This window comes from Hyaena hyaena, unplaced genomic scaffold (genome assembly GCF_003009895.1).
Source record: "Hyaena hyaena isolate Hyena2069 unplaced genomic scaffold, ASM300989v1 scaffold_18, whole genome shotgun sequence".
NCBI lineage: Eukaryota > Metazoa > Chordata > Mammalia > Carnivora > Hyaenidae > Hyaena > Hyaena hyaena.
The window spans coordinates 1,368,178-1,384,977 of NW_024080649.1; the positions used below are offsets into that span (position 1 = coordinate 1,368,178).

At 55.8% G+C, this 16,800-nt stretch overlaps 1 protein-coding gene across 1 annotated transcript in view; it reads right to left on the reverse strand.

The window, feature by feature from the left end:
- Positions 1 to 16,800, reverse strand: part of ATP6V0D1 (ATPase H+ transporting V0 subunit d1) — a 37,735-nt gene that overhangs the window by 4,751 nt on the left and 16,184 nt on the right. The window contains exons 2-3 of the mRNA XM_039222514.1: positions 9,944 to 10,115; positions 1,585 to 1,763 (exon numbers count right to left, since the gene is read on the reverse strand). Coding sequence (XP_039078445.1) covers positions 1,585 to 1,763; positions 9,944 to 10,115 — 351 coding nt within the window. The remainder of the gene's footprint in view (positions 1 to 1,584; positions 1,764 to 9,943; positions 10,116 to 16,800) is intronic.

Sequence of the window (16,800 nt, forward strand, 5' to 3'; positions counted from 1 at the left end):
ATTGCCTTGCAAGTGGCAGAAGCAATACTCTGGGCCATGTACACTGACCTGAACTTCTCCCGCATCCTTGCTCCTAAAACTGATTTATAAAGGAGGCGGCCGGCCATAATATGATCTAATCGCCTCTGGGGCAGACCCAAGCTCAGACCACGCCAAAGACAGGCTTGCATAAGAGGCCATGACATCCTCCTTTCTTGAGGGGCAGCTGTGGATTTGGGGCCTAATGCCCACATATCTGCAACCCCTAGGGGGGCCTGGGGCCCACATTTGGAAAACCAGCTTCCTTCTTTTTTCTTTTTCTTTTTTTTAAATGTTTTACTTATTTCTAGGAGAGAGAGAGAGAGACAGCGTGAGCAGGGGAGGGTCAGAGACAGAGGGAGTCACAGACTGAAACAGGCTCCAGGTTCTGAGCTGGCAGTCAGCACAGAGCCCGACGCGGGGCTCAAACCCACGAACCATGAGATCATGACCTAAGTGAAAGTCGGATGCTTAACCAACTAAGCCATCCAGGCGCCCCAAACCAGCTTCCTTCTTAAGCAATGAGCTGGGTGGGCATGGACCAGGGCCCCAGAGGACTGAAAGTAGAGGCCACAACAGAATAGAGCTCCCTCTGCCTACAGGGACCCACCGACTCTCTGGTCTCTCTCTTCTTTAAAGATAGAGAAAAAAAAATAAAATAAAATAAAAAAAAAAATAAAATAAAGATAGAGAAACTAGGGGAGAGGGGGGAGCAAAAAATAAAATAAAATTAAATTAAATTAAATAATAAAATAATAAAATAAAATAAAATAAAATAAAATAAAATAAAAAAGATGGAGAGACTGAGAAACCAGAAATAGCCCCGACTAGCTCAGAGTTACTGGAAGAGTCTATGGCAGATAGGCCTAGCAGGTAGGGTTCAGGCCTCTTAGTACAGGAACAAGTACAGCTTAGAAATCAGTGTTTAACCCTGGAGGCTTCCTGGAGGTGGTGCTCTGGGGACAAGGATTGTGGCTATGAGGGCACTAGCTGGTGACAGCCTTAGTGCCTTCTCCCCAGCCTCCAAGACAGGCAGGAGCCAGCATTGCCTAGGTGGGGCCCTGCAGGAAGCTCCCGGTTCCCCTTCCTCTCTTGGCCTCTGACACGAACCCTGCATCCTGCCGGACACTGCCTGACCTGGCCCCTGGGACCTGCTCTGTGAAGGCAAGTAAAGCTATTTGCTTCCCTCCTCTGCCTCATAGGCAGCTAGCCACTCTGGCCCAGCCTAGGGCCACAGTGTGTTCGAGTCCCAAGACTCTGAGAGACCTGGGCCTCTCCCCACTCCACGAGCTCAGCCTTTCTCTGCATTCTGAGAAATTGGCCAGTGTCACAAAGTTACATGGCCCGAGTCAGGCCCTGGGGGTAGCCTGCCTGGCCTAGCATAAGCAACAGAAAAGGAACTGAAGGTAGGGCAACAGACTGGAAGGGAAGTTAAGGGAAACATAAAGGTAAGCAGCAGGGAGCAAGCCTCCCCTTATGGCTCAGTATCACCGCCCCCCAAAGGTCCACAAACCCCATACCTGGAGGCGCTGCCCACCTCCTCCCCCCTCCACCTCAGTGGCTCACCCAGGGGCGTGTCCACCAGAATGGCATTGTAGAGCTCGGCAGGTGTCTGCGCAATGTTCACAGCCTCCATCTGCTCAAAGCTGCCTAGTGGGTGGCACTTGGGCACAAGCTCGGCGATAGATCTCTGGTGCAACGTGCCCGTGATAAGCAGGATTACATTGTCAATCATGTAGCTGTAACTGCGGGAGGCACACAACAGCAAGGAAGCCTATCAGGGAGGGGGGTTTCAAAGTCCTGACCCAGCACTGTGCCCCTGCCCCCACCCTACACAGGCCACCAGCCCCTCAACAATGAGTGCCACCTCGATGGTGCTGCTCACCAGCACCACTGGCTCACCTCCCTGCCCGGCTGCACCCCTACTCCAGCACCAGGACTCTGAGACATACACGGCCCCTCCCTTGGGAGTGTAGCACAGATTCACGCCCCTCGAGTGTTTGGGAAGAGGTAACTACCCCACGGTGTGAACACAGTTCTGGCAGGGAACACGGAGGGAGGTGCAAGCGCAGCCTGGAGATGAAAGAACTGGGAGATGAAAGTGTGTTCTGGGAAGAGGGAACAGTGTGTGCAAAGGCCTGGAGGCATTCACCAAGCGCCTGCTGCATTCGAGGAACTGAGCACAGTTCAGGGTTGGCAGAGGGGAGGGAACCAGGGTAGTGCTCCTAGCTTGCTGGAGCCTGGACGCTGGTGCTGCAGGCCCGGCTGGGGGTCCTGACTGCATTTTGAGCACTAGGGATCCATGAGCAGGGTGTAAGCAAGGAGTATCACAGTCCTGTTAGGGTTATTCTGGCTGCTGCGTGGGGGTGCCGGGAGGGGGAGATGGCAAGGGGAGGAAAGGCTGAGCAGCAGGGTGGGGAGAAGCCAGAGAAAAAGGGAAGGCCAGAGAGGAGCCAGCAGGCGGGCCTCTCTGGGGTAAGGCCCCAGGTCAGGCAGAGATGGAGCAGGTAGATAGCTGCCCTGCACGGTTCCACTCCAAAGGCAGAGCACTGCCTCCCCCTTCAGCCCGAGGCCTAGGCCAGGTAGCTGCACAAGAGGCCTGGAGGGGACCCAGAGGCCTGGGCAGGGAGGCTGGGCTCAGGTTGTCCCAGGCCGAAGTTCTGCGGCTCTCTGCTCTGGATGGCACATGGGCAGCAGAGGGGGCTGTGGAGCTGGGGAGGGTGGGGCTGCCCGGTTCAGACTTGGCAAGGGGCAGGGCAAGCTCTACTTCCAAACTTTAAGACAATACCACAAAGGAGCCGGGGCAGAACTCTGTCTAGTCACCTATGTGCGGATGGGGTGAAAAGGGGGAAAGGCCCCAGGCACAGTCAGGTGGCAGTAACCACAGCATTCCTCCAGCCTGTCACCAATGATGAACACAGGGTGCAAGAGTGGAGGAGGCCTGGGGAGAGGGGCACCACTGAAGGGTCAGAGCTAAGGTGGTGGCTGCTGCCCTGAATGAGCACTGAGCACAGGTCTTGCCCTAATTTTTGGGTGGCCCACAATTAGGCCCCTCTCCTGGGAAAGTATTTTAAGCAACCAATGCTGAGGCTGTCCATGGAAGACCACTGGTGGGCAGCAGCTCTAAATACCAAGGGAAGAAAGGGAAGGGGGTGGCCTAGGCCTCAACTCAGAGGGCCAACTATTGGGAGAGCTCCCACAAGGCCCTCCAGAAAGGCAGCAGGAAGAAGCAGCCACAGCTCCAGTCCTGGCCCGACCCCCAACTCCCCCTGCTTGCTGCAACCTCCCCCAGCTCCCACCCGGCCTTGCTGCGACCTCTGCTCTCCTGGGCTTAGGGCCAGGCAGCTGCCCTCTCTCCGCCCCCAAACCGGCTGGGTCAGTGACAGGATGTGCACTGAGAAGAGACAGGCCCTCCCCTTCTCACAACTGAGGGCTTCAGCGGGGGCCCACTGTAGCTGCAAGGCAAGAAGTCCAAATGGCCAGCCTTCTGTCGACCTGACAGAGCTGGCAGAGCAGACGGGCCTCAGAGAAAGCTCATTAGAGTTCCGGGTCTTGGCCTCCAGCCCGAGCCTGCATCCCCTCCACCCTGGACAGCCTCCTTTGTTCCTGATGCCTCCAGAATCTCATGTACCACAGGACCTATGCTACGTGTCACCTCCCACAGCCCTCTACCTGCATGCCCAACCAGCCCCATTCCAGACGTCCTGTTCCCTGAGACGGCCACAAAGACTCCTGCCCTGGACCTGAGGATGCTCTTCTCCACTCTCACAACCTTATGAACAGGGAAAAGGAGATGGGCATACTTCTTAGACCTCTACTATCTGATTGACCCCACAGCCACTAGCATCACCAATCCCAGTGTCCAAGGAAGTAAGAGAGAGTATAGGCACTCGGCCCTGTTACACCATCAGGCAGATGACCTCCATGTCCCATTTCTAGGGGCCCCATGCCCTGGCACTGCACTCCCCATCTAGCCTTGTCTTTTCAGAGGTATCCCCACAAACCAATTTCCTTTCTCTAAACCTCCCCACTTCTTGTGCCTACAACCCAGGGTATCTATTTATGTTGGGGACAGGGCTGGAGGCAGGGTTCAGGGGAAGCCCTGGTACTCCTCAGGGTCCCGGCCTGGACTCAGTGGAGAGCCTGTGAGAAGACTCTGCCATCTGGCTTTGCTGTTGTCCCTCCAATGATGTGGAACAGGCCAGCTATGAGTCATTTTGCAGCCTTGAGAGCAAATGTCGGGGCCAGTAGGAGTACCTCCTAGCTGCCCCCAGCCTCTCCTGCTGGAAGTCCAGGCTGGGCAGCAAGGAACATGCCGAGCCAATTAAGGGCCACTTATAATCACATATTCTCAGCCCCTCCCAGGGCCCCCTTTTAACCCAGGCTAGGCCCGCACTGGATAATCTTGTGCCAGACCCAGCTCTTTCTTCTCCCTACCTCAACTACAAGTTTGCTGCAGAAGCAGCCCCTGCTTTTCTCCCCAGCCAAATGAGAGCCAGAATCCTCTTTCCTGGGAGAAAGGAGGCAAGGAAGTCCTGGCAGAGATGGTGCTGGCTTAGCTGTCTGCTTCTCCCCCAAGGCCAAAGCCTTCAGCAGACAGGGACATCCTCCTCCTCCTCCTCCTTGCCTGTCTTGAGCAGCTGCCTCCCTGCCCCCAGAAAGCCACACCACCAGTCCTCCCCTCATTTGGCCTCAATAGCAGAGAATGAGGTTCCAGCTGGTCAGCATCTCCCTCCAGAGGAAGACAGCTGGGGAGTGGACAGGCGGCTGCCCGCCAGGCCAAAGAGGCCCTTGTGGGGTGGGAGTAGGGAGTCTGTATTCCTCTGCCCAGAGGCCCTACATCACCCTGTGCCTTTAAGACTCAGCTTGGGTCCGCAGAAGTCTCAGGTTGGGGTTCAGGAAGCCCCTTCTTCCAAGAAGGCCTCAGAGTCCCTAGCCAAGCCCCATCCTTCCGCTGTGCCCTTTGGCGCCACCTGCTGGAGAAGCATGGCTTTCTTCCACATTGGTGTCTGGCTGGCCTAGCACTGGTGAGGAAGCCAAGATGACTAGGTACCTCTGCCAGTCTGTCTCTCCTACAGCTCCCAGCAGAGGCTGCTCATTACAGTATCTGTGCTCAATCACATCAGAGGCCTGCAGAGCCCTGCCTAGGGCAGAAAGTGAATAGAAATATTAAGGTATGGCCTCAGCATACAATTTGCCAAGACCCAGCTTCTCCTGTGCAGTCAGGATAACTGAAATGCAGCCCATAGCAAAGCAAGTAAGGCCCTAGCCTTCTCATTAAAATCCTGCCCTTCCCCAGAAGTCTTGTTGGGTCTTCTCACTTGACCTAAGCCTTCTGGGCCTTGAAGAGCTGCTGTGTGCTCTCCCTTAGTCAGTATCACTGCTGGCTCTCCCACAACGCAGGAGCCAGGTGTAGCCCAGGACCCAGAAATCATGGCAGGCCCAGAGCCCCAGCCTGTATAGACCATGCTGTGACCCAAAAACAGTTGTAGAGAGAGAGAGCTAGAGGGCCAGGATAGGGAGGCCTAAGATAACCAACAGGCCTCTACAACCTATGGTACAAAAAGTTCTGGGGAGAATGACAGGTATGCTACCAGGCCCGTGGGGCACTTGAGGCCATTGTCCTGGGACAAAGCCACCTTCCAGCTACCCACTCCAGGCAGGTGGCACTGAAGCCCCTGGTACAGAAGAAAGACTGGACCTCACCTCTCCCAGATGGTGCAGGTTACCATGCCCAGGCTCTGCCAACAGGTACCAGGCTGCTGCACACTGGGAATGGCACCCAAGGAGGCTCATTCATTTAAAGACAAGGGCCTTTGGAGCCCACTGAGAATCCCCAGAGGCCAGACTCACCTCTCTCTCCCACAAGCACCTTTCCAGCTTCCCTTTCAGAGCCTACTCTTCTATGGGAAGCCATCATGAAATGGTCTAGATCAAGATCTCCCCTCCAAAGCCAAAAAACCCCAACAGAGGCTCCATTCCAAGTCACACAGCACGTTAATGGCTAGGCCGGGAAGGAATCCTTGGTATAGTGACATATTACATATTATTGCTGTGAAACTGAACGGAATCATCTAAAAACTACATGATTGATGACAGCTTACTTCACAGATTCTCACTCACTCAAGACGTGTCTCCTCCACACCAGGCAGCGCCACCCACTCTCCAGAGCAGTCTCTTTCACACCACCTGATCCTTGAGTCCTCTTAATGCCAGGAAGACTCCTGTGACCCTGGATCCATTTGTAGCAGCTGCCCATAGGCCTCTCCTGGAGCTGTCTACACCACCCCTGACACTCATCCCACTGCATTCATGTGTCCCCCTCCCTCCTGGCACTGGGCCTGGCCCAGAGCTGATACTAGTTATGTTGGCTGAAGGCTGGCTGGGATCAATGAAACCACTGGACGCTGTCTTTCGCCATTGGAAAGCAGAAAAGACCTTCATCAGCTTCTATCTGCACATCTTTAGTGACAAGGAACCCATCACTTCTTGGGGAATCCTGTTCCAGCAATCCAAGGGCAGTTCTGCAGGCAACTAAGAGGCTCTGAGCAAGGTGACCTCATGGTAGTCCCAACCTCCACCCCCGCTAGGCCAGCTTTGTCTGTGGGCAGTGATGGCAATATTCCCTCAAATATTCACATTCAGGATGGAGCCATTAGCTGACACCTCACCCAACCACACTCTCCTCTCTAGTTACGTTCCTCTGGACATTCCTGGGGTTTGAGGCTCAAGACATGTATGGTTCTCTCAGTCGAGAATCTCCCCTTCCCCAATTCTTCCTTAAACACCTCCTCAGCCACGTAGCCACCTCCTCAGAGAAGCCAGTTATGAGTTCCCAGTCTGGGCGAAGCTGCTCCGGACAGGCCCTAGCCCTGACAGAAGGGATCCCCTCTTTCTGCAACACTGAGGATGACCCAGAAAGGAAGAAGTAGAGGGGAGAAGGAAGAGCAGGCAGGGAGGTAGGAGTTAAATGGCAGACACACTATGAGAAGGAGACTGCTGGAGGATGAGAGGGCTGTGGTTCCTGATTAGGCCTGGAGACCTTGCCGCACAAAGGTCAGCGGTGACCGTGGTCGGGGCCTGTGGTGGAACGAAAGGACAGTTGGGAGCAGACTGGAGGCTCAAAGGATGGGCAGGGGTGGGGAGCCGGGGTGAGAGAACACACAGTGAATGTAAAAGTATAGGCCCCATGAGACAGTTTTAAACAGTGTGAGAGATTTGTGCTCGTTCAGATGCTGATGGGAAGAATTTGGAAAGGACAGTGGCTGCACAGATAGGAGATAGGTGAGTGGCCACTCAGGGTCCTGGGAGTGGGGTGAGGGGGTTCAGGACTCTGGCAGAAGGACCCAAGAGAAGGAATCTTTGCCATCAGATCAGGGTTGGGGATACAGATGGAGTGCTGGAAGGTGACTGGTTTCTACTGTCTCTGTGGAGGAGGAAGGTGGGCCATCTGCCCGGAGAGAAGGCTGGGGGCAGGAGAGGGGTGGTGTTTAAAATGGTGAAGTGGTCTTCCCAACCTTGGTGAGGGGAGTGCAGGGTTCAGGGTTGAGAGAGCAAACGGCTGGCCGGGCAAAGACAAGCCGAGGCCAGCTGCACTGGTGAGCGTGCACGTCTGGCAGCAGGGATCACCGCCCAAGGCTGGCTTCCCCAGCTTTGCTCTAGGCTGTGGAGGTGGGGGAGGGTGCCTCCAGGCCGGAGGCTGCTGGGATTCCTCCAAGGCTGGGGGGCTGCCAGCCAGGGCGGGACTATAGGACAGGCAGCCAAGAGAGCTGTGGATGCTGGCAGAAAAGTATTCAAATGATGGACCAGGGAACTTCAGCTAGGGAGGGAGGAAAATGAAGACAGAAGGGGCAGCAGGGAAGGAAGCAAGGCCCTGTGTCCCGCTGAGTCCGGAACCCACGTCCCTCAAGGGACTGAGAGTGGGCTGGAGTGCCTGAAGGCTGTGGGTTGAGAGGGGGTGCCTGACTCAGCGATTTCAGGGTGGAACAGTTCCAGTAGTGACATGGCCTTGGGTAGCCATCGGTGGGGGTGGCTGAAGTGGAGAGCAGAGGAGCGGGTCACTGGAGATGACGAGGTCATGGAACAAGCAGCCACAGGCTCAGACAGGCTGACACGTGGCTGCTGAGCTCTTCCGAGTGAGGGCAGGAGTGAAGAGTTGGGAAGACTTAAGCCACAATCACCCATGAATGGAAGGGGCGGGGAAGTGACGGCCTGCCACAGGATAGTGCTTGGCTGCTTTAAGCACGCTTGGTGCTTGCAGCCAACCTCCAGCAAAGAGCTGGCGGCTATGCAGCCTCAGTCACGCTCAGAGCCCTCTCTTGTTTCATGGCCTGGCAGGCTGAGACCAAGCCTCTAAGGGCACCAAGAAAGGCCAGGAGCTAGCTGTACAGGCAGGTGGCCAAGTGGACAGTGGGATGGATGACACCTGCCCTCTGACCACTGGCATGGGTCAGCCCTCCTCTGGCCTGCCTGGCTGGCAAGGCCAGAACATTCACCAGGAAGCTGAAAGAGCCTTGTGCAAATAAGGTGAAGGCTGGGCTCTGGCAATAAATTTGTTGCTTCCTGGTATGTCCTCAGCTCTGGCCTTGAGGCAAGGGATCCATAGGTCCAGGCCAAGAGCTAATACATGGGACACTTCAGTGTGACCCCCCATCTCAGCAGCACAAGACATGCCCCATCTCTGGCCTCCTGCCCCAGCAGGACTATGTAGTCTGTACCTTGACCAGAGCCAAGGAGATGTAATTACAGGCCCAGCCAGGACAGCAGGGAGGCCCCCAGAAAGGAGGCCTGTAGCCAGGAAAGAGGCTGCTTCCCAGCCTGGGTAGGTCCCCTGAGCCCTTCAGGAGTCCCAGCCTGTGGCCTCTACCCAGGAATGGAGCCCTTCTGACTGCAGCCCCCACTTGAGCAAGTGGATCTTGAGTAAGTGGCTGCTCCTTGCTGGGGGTAGGAATCAGGACAGGCAGGAAGCACCTAGCGGGCTAAGTGTACCAGTTTCCAAGGAGGAGGTGGGAGCACTGAAATCAGGGAATGGTAAAAACTCAGTAATACCCAGAAGTACCCAGTATCTGGAAACACTTCCCCACAACACACACCACTAATGTAGAGCACATTCATTTAAGTTAGCCACCGATCACACCTCTGGGGCCATCTCTTCGTTAACTGCGTCCTGGCTCATGGCTCCTGAGCTATCCTGGCAGAGAGCACCTCTCTATCTCCCTGTTTCCACAGGCACACCTGGCAAGCAGAGGCTGCCTCATCCAAGTACCCTCCCCTAGCCTGCAAGTCCTAGGGTCCTTTCTTCTGCTCAGCTTCTCCAGGAGCTTAGTGGAGGCAGGACTACACCCAAGGGTTAGCCAATGGGGAAGCTGGGCAGCCACGGTTATAAGCATGAGGGCTTGGGCCAGAATCGGGAGAGGCAGCCAGGTGTTCAGCCTTCCCACTTCTTCCTGAGATCCAGGGCCACGGACAGAGAAGATGGAGAATGGGTCTCAGCCCACATAGGCCCAGAGGACTTGAATGGTTTCAAGAACCTGGCTCTTCAGAGCTCTGCCATCCCCTGACCCCTGACCCCAGACTGGGAAGTGGGGACCCACTGAGCATTCAGTGCAGATGCTACAAGGTGAGTGAGGAAAGGTGCTCCCTTCATCCTTGGTCTCCTCACCCCAATGTCTGTAATGCCAAGGGTGCAAGGAAGGGGCTTCATCCAACATTACAGTGTGGGACACTCTTGCCTGCCCACTAGATTCCCAGCCAGCAGTGAAGTGATGCATGGTGGCCTGGAGGTCCAGGGTTGTTGAATAACCAGCCCAGCCACACAGCCCAGGAAGACTCTGTGGGCAGCTGGCCTGAGCACATGCTGACCCAGCTGCGGCAGGAGCAGCTATCCTGCCCAGTGGGAGGGGAAGGCACTATAGGGCACACTTACGTAATGAAGTCCAGGAAGCTGGCGAGTGGCTCATAGGCGTGGTTCCTCATGTGGCGGAACTCCACCACCATCTTCTCTTTGAGTCGGTCATCAATAACTGACACTGTTAGCGGCGATGCCTCGTTGGCCAGGAAGTTGCCATAGTCAGTGCTCTGCAGGTGCAGCTTCAGGTCTGAAACCCAAGGCAGGGGTGTGGGGAATGTGAGGGCTGGCCACGCTGAGCCTCCCCAGGACACCAAGACCCATCTGCAGCCCAGCTCTGGGCCCCAGCTTCTCTGCAGTTGTGTCCTGCTGCTACCCTGATCTGTCCCCACCTTCACCTCCCTGTTGGCTCAGGGCCTACTCAAGGGCAGTCAGACCAAGGCCCTAGAGATATCCCAGACTCTTGGGCCATTAGCCAGTACACTGGGCCCCAGAGTCCAAGCACAAGTAGAATAAACTATTCCTCCAAATGACAAGAAGGCCTGGGAAACCCCAACCCAAGGTGCCATTCACCTCCCACAGCCTTTGAGGCCCTCTGCATGGCAGACTCTGGGATGGCCCTAACCTACAGCAGAGTAAGACGAGCCCTGCACTCCATGGCTGCAGGGTTAGAAGAGCAAGCCAACGTACTCTAGGCAAAAATTAGGCAAATGAAATAAAGAGGAGGCCACAAGGGGAAGTAGGTTGGAGAAGACACCAAGACAGGACTGAGAGAAGGAAAGAGCATGCAGACTGGGCCACAGCAAATGGCAGGGACAGGAACATACAAAGGCAACAGCCAGCGGCACGGCCGGGGTGACAAGTGGCCTGGAGGGCAAATGAGTGGCATGAGGGGGAGATGCAGCTGGGGGGGAGACTGGCCTTGCTCTAAGAGTGGCTGGAGGCAGACAGGCCAATCATCTGGGCTCTTCTGAGCAATTAGGGATGGGGGCAAGGGAAAAGGGAGGAAAGGACAGAGCAGAAGGCCTTGGGTGGGCAGGACAGGTGAGACTCGGTGAGATCAGGGCAACAACCCAAGAGGTGCCTCGCTTTTGCCCTTGTCTCCCACCCCCGAGGTTATTCTCTGCCCAGCAGCCAGAACGATCTTAAAACACAAGGCAGAACACGTCACTCATCTATACATCCTCATCTCAGGGCCTTCCCTGTCCCGCTGTCTAGAAAGGGGTGATCTCTCCTCAGACATCGCCTCTTCAGAGACCTCTCCCACAGCCCCACCACTCTGTCCCTGCACTTTGCCTCTTTGCTTTGTAACACTTACTCCACTTGTCACAGGACATATAAGCTCCGTGATGGCAGGGATTTGGGGTCACTGCAGGACCCTAGAGCCTAGAACAGGGTATGTTCTGGTGCATTTTCATGCTCATTAAATAGCTGGAGAATGGACAGAAGCCTGGAGAGAGTGTTGGTGAAGACAGCGGGGTACGGGGGGCGGGGGAGGGTTTACTCCTGGATTTGGAAATGGGAGACACTACAGCAGTGATGGCAGTACCAAGGACAGTGGCTGGGAAGGTACCCACGTGTGCATGCATGTGTATGTGTGAAGGACCAACAACCAAGGCCAGCTTCTGCTGTAAGGGTCTGCATACTTTCTGTCCCCTGGGGAGGTTGCCCAGGGAAGGACAGAAAGGGTCACACTTGTGAACATCTCCACAAGCCTCTCTTATCAAGCCTTCCTATGTGTCTGTGGGCCTGGAGGGCCTTGCTACCCTGGGCTGCTGAGAAGGAAGGGACATAATCCCCAGTGAGCCCCTACTCTTGCATCCCAGCAGGAGAACATTCCCAACCTAAGTCAGGAGTTCTAAAGGAGAGACAGAAGAGTATGTGAATGGGAGAGGTGAGAAGGAGGGAGGAGTGTGCATGCCCCTGGGTCAGATGCCTTCTACCTGCAGTACAGGGTGGCACCCAGGTGGCAGGCAGTATTCATGTCCTCTGTGGCTTTGGGCCCTCACACAGTGGACTTTAACCCTGTGAGGTCTGTAGGAGGCCTTCACCATCTGCTGCTTTTGTGACTGTCCGGCCACCCACACCTCTTTCTCTCTCCACGGCCACCCAAAAGTGAGACAGAGCCAAGGACCAAAGTAGGGCAGGGAGAAGGCACCAGCCCCCTGCTTCACCCCATGAACATGCTGCCTTTTTGACAAGGAAGGGTTCACACCCCTATGTCCTCAACCCAGGCCATCCACCACGAGTCTCTGGCCTAGGTTACATCCTTACCATGGTCTATGCTTAGAATAAGGCATGGGTAAGAGAAGGTGTCCTGCTCAGGAGTACTCAAGTTGTTGCAATATGCTACAGAAAAATTCTTAACCACAAATGATGGTCATAACTGATGGTTGTGTAATGGTACATCACCTTGTATTCCTACCTCTAGTAATGGGCTTTATGTGCTAGATTTTAATATCCTCGGCCCTGGGAAGATGCACGATCCTTTTAAAAAGAAACATGGTTTACTTGCACGCAACTGATCAGTTCTGAAAGATCATTAATGTTCTCAGAGTGGTTTTTGTGGGTGTGAGACAGATATAAGAATATGAATTGATCCCTCTTCTTTTTTTTTTAAATATTTTTATTTATTTCTAGGAGAGAGAGAGAGAGAGACAGCGTGAGCAGGGGAGGGTCAGAGAGAGAGGGAGATACAGACTCCGAAATAGGCTCTAGACTCTGAGCTGGCAGTCAGCACAGAGCCCGACGCAGGGCTCAAACCCACGGACCGCGAGATCATGACCTAAGTGAAAGTCGGACGCTTAACCGACTAAGCCACCCAGGCGCCCTGAATTGATCCCTCTTTTTATAATATTGAAATTAATTCTACTTAATTTATTAAGTCACATTCATGCCCTGATTTTATATACTTGTATCTATCAAACATTGTGATGCTTGAAAAACAAAGTGGGTAAGGGGTTCTGGCCAGGGCACAGCAGGTGCTCAAATCCCCACTAGGGGAAGCTGCAGAGTGGACAGCTGCTGGAAGCCAGGGCTGAAATGTGGTGTTCCGGGTCAGACCGTCTAGCACAGCAACTGCCAGACCAAGCCTGTGCGTTTATCCACTCAGCCACTGCAGCCAGCCGAGAGCCCATCTCAGGCAGTAAGACTTTCCTCTCCAGCTCACAGCTGGGCCTGGGGGCCAGGCCAGATGTACAGCACAAAAACCAGAGCAAGACCCAATCCCCGGGGCAGGGACCCTCACGCCAATGGCCCACTATTCTCTGGGACAGCGAGTCCACGCCGTGGGCCCCTGCCCAGACCCCTGCCTCCTGCCCTCCCAGAGGGTCCTCGCACGCAGTGCTGGAGCCTTCCTGGAATGCTGCCCCTACTGCCCTGGCCCTAGCTCTCCAGCAGCCTGCCCAGCCTCCGCGTTTCTCCACAGGACTTCTCTTTGCTGGGAAGGTGCACTCAGCAACTGCCCCACTGCCAAGTACCCTCTCCCCTCTCCAGCTCCCATGGACTCTCCATCCAATACACTGGTCAAGTGGGAGTTAGCACCCAACACCAGGGGAAGCCCAGACCTACTCTATTTGGAAACAAATGGATCCCTGCTGTGTACTCAGCCTCCTGCCAGGAGCAACCTGTGTGTTGGACCTCCCAGCAATGCCCGGTTCAGATTTAGGAAAGAGGAACCAAAGGGAGAACAAAACTTGTCTAGAGTCCCAGTCAGGTGTAGAGGGGCTGGGATGTGGATCAAGCCTGGTGGTTTCTGTCATCTCCAACTCTGGCCTCCTCTCCTCCCCACCCCCCCCACCCTTTTTACATCTTTGACCACATTCTCCCACGGCCCTTGGCCCAGTTATGGACCCAGCTGCCTAGACAAATTCTAGTCCCGGAAGAGTGGGCAGGTTGGAGAGGAGTGAGAACAGCCAGGATATGTCCCCCGCATGACCTTGGAGTCAGTCTGGACACTCACTGCCCACCTGACATCATGACTCAGGGACAAGCCCCTCTGGTATCACTTGTGGCAACAGCTATTCCTAGAGAAGCCAGCAACGCATGCGTGCAAATGAGAGGAGCAAAGCTGAGGGGTGGGGTCTTCTTTGCACTCCCCCACCCCACTTTGCATGCATGGGGCTTAGCACAGGCCTTAAAGCAAACACCCCTGTGCCTTGGCTGATGCGTTCTGCTGACGCTGCATCTGGGGAAGCCACGGCTCCCAGCAGTGCTGGAACACAGACGGGTGGGTGGTTTCTGCTGGCGTTTGTGAGATCAGAGCAAACCCGGGAGACTCTACCCAGAATCCTGCCCAAGGCCCAAGGAGTCTTCCTTACCAGGAAACTCATTTTTAAAAGCCCCCAGGGATGATGTCAAAGGGCCGTTCCAGACCATTTTCCCTGGCCAAGCCCCGCGTCTCCCTGTGACCCATGAGAGGGGACAGACTGCCAGCCAAGAAGGCGACTTGGAGGCAGGCAGGCTAGCGGATCCCTCTGCTTGGACCACACAGGGTTTCTGAACCAGCTCTGACCCTCTTCAAAAAACCTGGCACCCAGAACCAGTTACTGGCAGCCTCAAGCCCTTTAGACAGTCCTCAGAGGTGGGATAAGGCCTGCTAGAACCCTACCACCAGCAGCAGCTTCCTGCTCTCTCTGAGGGATGCAGAGAAGGGGGTGTGACTGGGGGTGGGATCTGCACACAGGAGGAGAGGCCTGGAACTTGTTGAGAGCTTCGTGGGAGACCGGGCCACCCAGCCCTGGCCCAGGCCCTGAGGGCAGCCAAGGACGCTGGGGGCCCTGGGAAGACAGGGGCTAGTTCTGCTCTGTGCCCTGAGCTGGGAAGCCCAACAGCCTCGGTGACAGCCCCTGAGAGCCTCAGACGTGCCTGGGCTGAGGCAGGAGCAGTGTTCTGGTTAGCACACACTCAGGGGACTGCTGGTCTACCCGCAAGCCCAGCTGTCTACCCCCAAATCCTCCCATCCGTGGCCCAGCACCAGGAATGTCTGGCCAGCTTGGGAGCTCTCATAGCAAAAAACTCCCTCAGAGGATGATTTCTCATGTCCAAGAAGATACTGCTGCTCTTAGGAAGTTCTCTCTGCAGTCTGACCTAAACCCCACCTCAAAGGAAGCCCACCAACTCAGTTTCCCAGTGCCTCTAGCCTCCCCCTAAGGGCCCTGGGTTTGCCTCTCCTCACCCCACACAGGACCTTCCCATACCTCTTCTGCTTCCCAGGATCACCTGTCCCAATGTCACAGTGACTCTCCCCACAACTCCCATCTTCCGGCGCCATCGAGGCCTCCTCACCACAATGATGCCCTTTTGCTGGCCTCCTGCCTCACATCTTGACTCCCTACCCCCAAGTCAACTCTCACACCATGACTAGAGTGAAGTCATCCAACTCCAACATGTTGTCACCTTTACCCAGTGGCCTCTGTGGCCTCAGAGCTAGAGCCCTGCCTCCTCCCTACAGCCTGTAAGGTCTCACACCCTCAATCCTAGCACTGCCTCAGCCCTCGACTCTGCTCTACTGGTCCCATGCTTTGACTAGGGCGACCTGTCTATGATCTCTGCCCCAAACAAGTGTTTCAGGGAAGTCTACAGGATGCCCTAGGGAAAAGCCCCTGAAGTACAGGAAACACGGCTGCTTCCTCGAGCCCAGTTAGAGAGGCCTCTGCCCTCCCTCTTCCACAGGGCACCCCATGGGCCTTGAGGTTGCCCGTGTCAGAGACCATTGCTCTGGCTCCAGCAGGGTCCAGCTGAGCAATCTGAAGGCTCCTGGGCAGGCTGCAGCTCCACACCCACCCGGCATGGCTGTTCCCTCAGGGCTCATGGGGCACACCACAATCAAGCTGGCTCCATAGTTTCCCCTGTCCTTCCACCCCCTGCCTGTCCCTCAGCCTGTATCTTCAAGGCCAGGACCTCTCTGCAGCAGAGCCCTGGCCCCTGCTGGCACCTCTGATTACCACCCAACCCCTGATTAGCAAGAAGGCATGGGGACCACTGGTCTGACCAACAGCACTCTCTTCTCTGTGTGGGACAAAGTGTGGGCTTGGCAGCCAGTCCCAGCCAGGCCTTGAGAGGTGGCAGCTGGGCAGCCCTATTCCCCATCCACCTCCTGAAACCCTTCCCAGATCCTGCCCGTCCTGAAAGTGATCTTTCAGCCCCTCCAGGACTCTCAGGGGCAGGCAGCATGTGTCCTCTCCAGCCCCCAACCCTCTAGAGCCCCTCCCCAAGGGTTCCAGGGAGGTAGGAAGGGAGGGTCTTGGCCCATGCCAGGGGTTGGTCCCACTGCCCCAGGGGCCCAGCAGGCATAGAGACAGCTCCTGGCACAGTACACTAGGTGGGGCGGCCCCCTGCTCTAGACTCACCCACGGCCTCATGGCCCACGGAGGGGCCCTGCTGGCCAGCTGGCCACGGCACAGTGTGAGAGGACAGTGTGTTCCCAGACTTCACTTCTGCTTTTCCAGAGGTCACTCAACGATGCTCTCCTGGGGAGCTCAGGGGTTTTCAGGAATTGAGGCCCGCTGAGTAAAACCAGATGTGCAAATATGCTCCCTAGAGCCCAGCATGCCCACCCTGCCACTCCCTTCTAGGGTGGTGGAGCCTCAGCGATTGCTCTACCACTCCCCTCTGCCCAGGTGAGGGGTCTACTTTGAAAAGACTGAACCTGGGTTCCACCTCTAACACTTGTTCTGCCCCAAAGGCTCCCTAAGGCTGCAATGTCCAGGGGATCAAAGCAGGCAAACTCAGACAGATGGACAGATGTGGACAGATGGCCAGGCTGGTGGCCCAATGGAGCCACAGCCCCACCTCAGCAAATGTGCTGTGCCTGAGTCTCCTCCCCAGGCTCTGGGGGTGTGTGAGACCTCTTCTTCATATCAGCTCCAAAGCAGATGTGTGCACTGGCTGGCTGGCTCTGCAGGGTCAGAGCATCACAGCTGGAACCCCCAACA